General features: G+C 52.3%; 1 protein-coding gene across 1 annotated transcript in view; it reads right to left on the bottom strand.

Annotated features, from left to right (window-relative positions):
- Positions 1–1225: 1225 nt before the first annotated feature.
- Positions 1226–2821, bottom strand: part of RPS9 (ribosomal protein S9) — a gene marked incomplete at its 3' end in the record, with an annotated part of 2809 nt that continues 1213 nt past the window's right edge. The window contains 1 exon segment of the mRNA XM_008633217.2: positions 1226–1518. Coding sequence (XP_008631439.2) covers positions 1226–1518 — 293 coding nt within the window.

Here is a 2821-nt window from a genome sequence, read left to right on the forward strand (position 1 = left end):
CTGGAATTCCGGGAATTCCCAAAAAAAATCCGGAGTTAAAACCCCAAAATTTGGGTTTTTTAGGGGTAAAAATCCCCAAATTCGGCGTTTTTTGGGGACCCTGAATCCCGTTTTTGGGGTAAAACTTTGGGATTCAAGTGCCCCAAACCATCCCAAATTCCCACAGAGTCTCCCCGAGCGATTCCCAGAAACAATTTGGGGAAAAAACCCCAAATTTGGGATATAATCCCCAAAATTGGAGCAGGGCCTTGGAGAATCTCGACAGGAATTTAGGGGAAAACGGCAAAATTTGATGGATTTGGACCAAAATTTGGGGATGCAAATCCCCCAAACCACCCCAGATTTATCCAGGGGAGTCTCTCCTGCTGATTCTCCATAAAAATTTGGGAAAAAAACCCAAAATTGGGGAAAAACCTCCAAAAATTCACCTCCCGAGCTCTGAAAAACCCCAGTGAAAATTCGTGGGAAAAACCCCAAAATTTGGGAATTAGGCCTGGAATTTGAGGATGCAAACGCCCCAAATCACCCCAAATTCATCCAGCAGGGTCTCCCCCACTGATTCCCCACAAAAATTTGGGAAAAACCCCCAAAATTTGGGATAAAACCACCAAAATTTCACCTCCTGAGTTTTGAAAAACCCCAGCGAAAATTCATGAGGAAAACGACAAAAACCGTGGGAAAAGCCCCAAAACCTGGGAATCACCCTCGGAATTTGGGGATGCCGACACCCCAAACCACCCCAAAAGTCTCTCCTGATGATTCCCCATAAAAATTTGGGAAAAGACGCCCACAATTTGGGATAAAAACCTCCAAAGTTTCACCTCCCGAGTTTTGAAAAACCCCAGCGAAAATTCGTGGGAAAAACGACAAAAACCGTGGGAAAAGCCCCAAAATTTGGGAATCTGGCCTGGAATTTCGGGATGTAAATCACCCAAACCACCCCAAAATTCTCTCCTGCTGATTCCCCATAAAAATTTGGGAAAAGACGCCCAAAATTTGGGATAAAAACCTCCAAAGTTTCACCTCCCGAGTTTTGAAAAACCCCAGCGAAAATTCGTGGGAAAAACGACAAAAACCGTGGGAAAAGCCCCAAAATTTGGGAATCTGGCCTGGAATTTCGGGATGTAAATCACCCAAACCACCCCAAAATTCTCTCCTGCTGATTCCCCATAAAAATTTGGGAAAAGACGCCCAAAATTTGGGATAAAAACCTCCAAAGTTTCACCTCCCGAGTTTTGAAAAACCCCAGCGAAAATTCGTGGGAAAAAGCCGAGCCGGGCGCTTTTGGGGGATTCCCGGCCGGAATTCCCGGGATTTTGGGGGGCACCCACCGGATGTGGCGCTGCCGGATGAGCACCCGGGCGTGGTGGATGGACTTGGCCAGGCCCAGCTTGAAGACCTGGGTCTGCAGGCGGCGCTCGAGGAAATCCTCGATCTTGAGCCCCAGGATGTAATCGAGCTTCATCTTGCCCTCGTCCAGGACGCCGATGCGCACCAGGCGCCGCAGGAGAGCGTTCCCTGCGCCGGGAAAAGGGTGGGAATGGGGTCAGAGGGAATTGGGAATGGGGTCAGAGGGAATTGGGAACGGGATTGGGGTCAGGCGTCGCAGGAGAGCGTTCCCTGCGCCGGGAAAAGGGTGGGAATGGGGTCAGAGGGAATTGGGAATGGGGTCAGAGGGAATTGGGAACGGGGTCAGAGGGAATTGGGAACGGGGTCAGAGGGAATTGGGAACGGGGTCAGAGGGAATTGGGAACGGGGTCAGAGGGAATTGGGAACGGGGTCAGAGGGAATCGGGAATGGGGCCAGAGGGAATTGGGAACGGGGTCAGAGGGAATTGGGAATGGGGTCAGAGGGAATTGGGAACGGGGTCAGAGGGAATTGGGAACGGGGTCAGAGGGAATTGGGAACGGGGTCAGAGGGAATTGGGAACGGGGTCAGAGGGAATTGGGAACGGGGTCAGAGGGGATTGGGGTCAGAGGGAATGGGAACGGGGTCAGAGGGAATGGGATGGGATCGGCATCAGAGGGAATGGGATGGGTCACCGGGAATGGGATCGGTCACAGGGAATGGGATCAGAGGGAATGGGAATGGGATGGGATCCGTCAGAGGGAATGGGATGGGAATGGTCACCGGGAATGGGATCAGAGGGAATGGGAATGGGATCGGTCACAGGGAATGGGAATGGGGTCAGAGGGAATGGGATCAGAGGGAATTGGGATGGGATCGGTCACCGGGAATGGGGATGGGATCGGTCACTGGGAATGGGATCAGAGGGAATTGGGAATGGGATGGGATTGGTCACTGGGAATGGGATCAGAGGGAATTGGGAATGGGAACGGGATCGGTCACTAGGAATGGGATGGGAATGGGATCAAAGGGAATGGGATGGGATCAGTCACGGGGAATGGGAATGGGGTCAGAGGGAACGGGATCAGAGGGAATTGGGATGGGATCGGTCACCGGGAATGGGGATGGGATCGGTCACTGGGAATGGGATCAGAGGGAATTGGGAATGGGATGGGATTGGTCACTGGGAATGGGATCAGAGGGAATTGGGAATGGGAACGAGATCGGTCAGAGGGAATGGGATGGGAATGGGATCACAGGGAATGGGAACGGGATCGGTCAGAGGGAATGGGAACGGGATCAGAGGGAATCGGGAATGGGAACGGGATCGGTCAGAGGGAAGTGGGAATGGGGATGGAGCAGTGGGAATTGGGAAAGGGAACAGGAATGGGGATGGGATCAGTGGGAATTGGGAAAAGGATTGGGAATGGAGATGGAGCAGGGAATTGGGATGAGCCAGGGTGTGAGGATGGAG

The sequence above is a fragment of the Corvus brachyrhynchos genome, unplaced genomic scaffold, assembly GCF_000691975.1.
Source record: "Corvus brachyrhynchos isolate BGI_N302 unplaced genomic scaffold, ASM69197v1 scaffold2265, whole genome shotgun sequence".
Taxonomy (NCBI): domain Eukaryota; kingdom Metazoa; phylum Chordata; class Aves; order Passeriformes; family Corvidae; genus Corvus; species Corvus brachyrhynchos.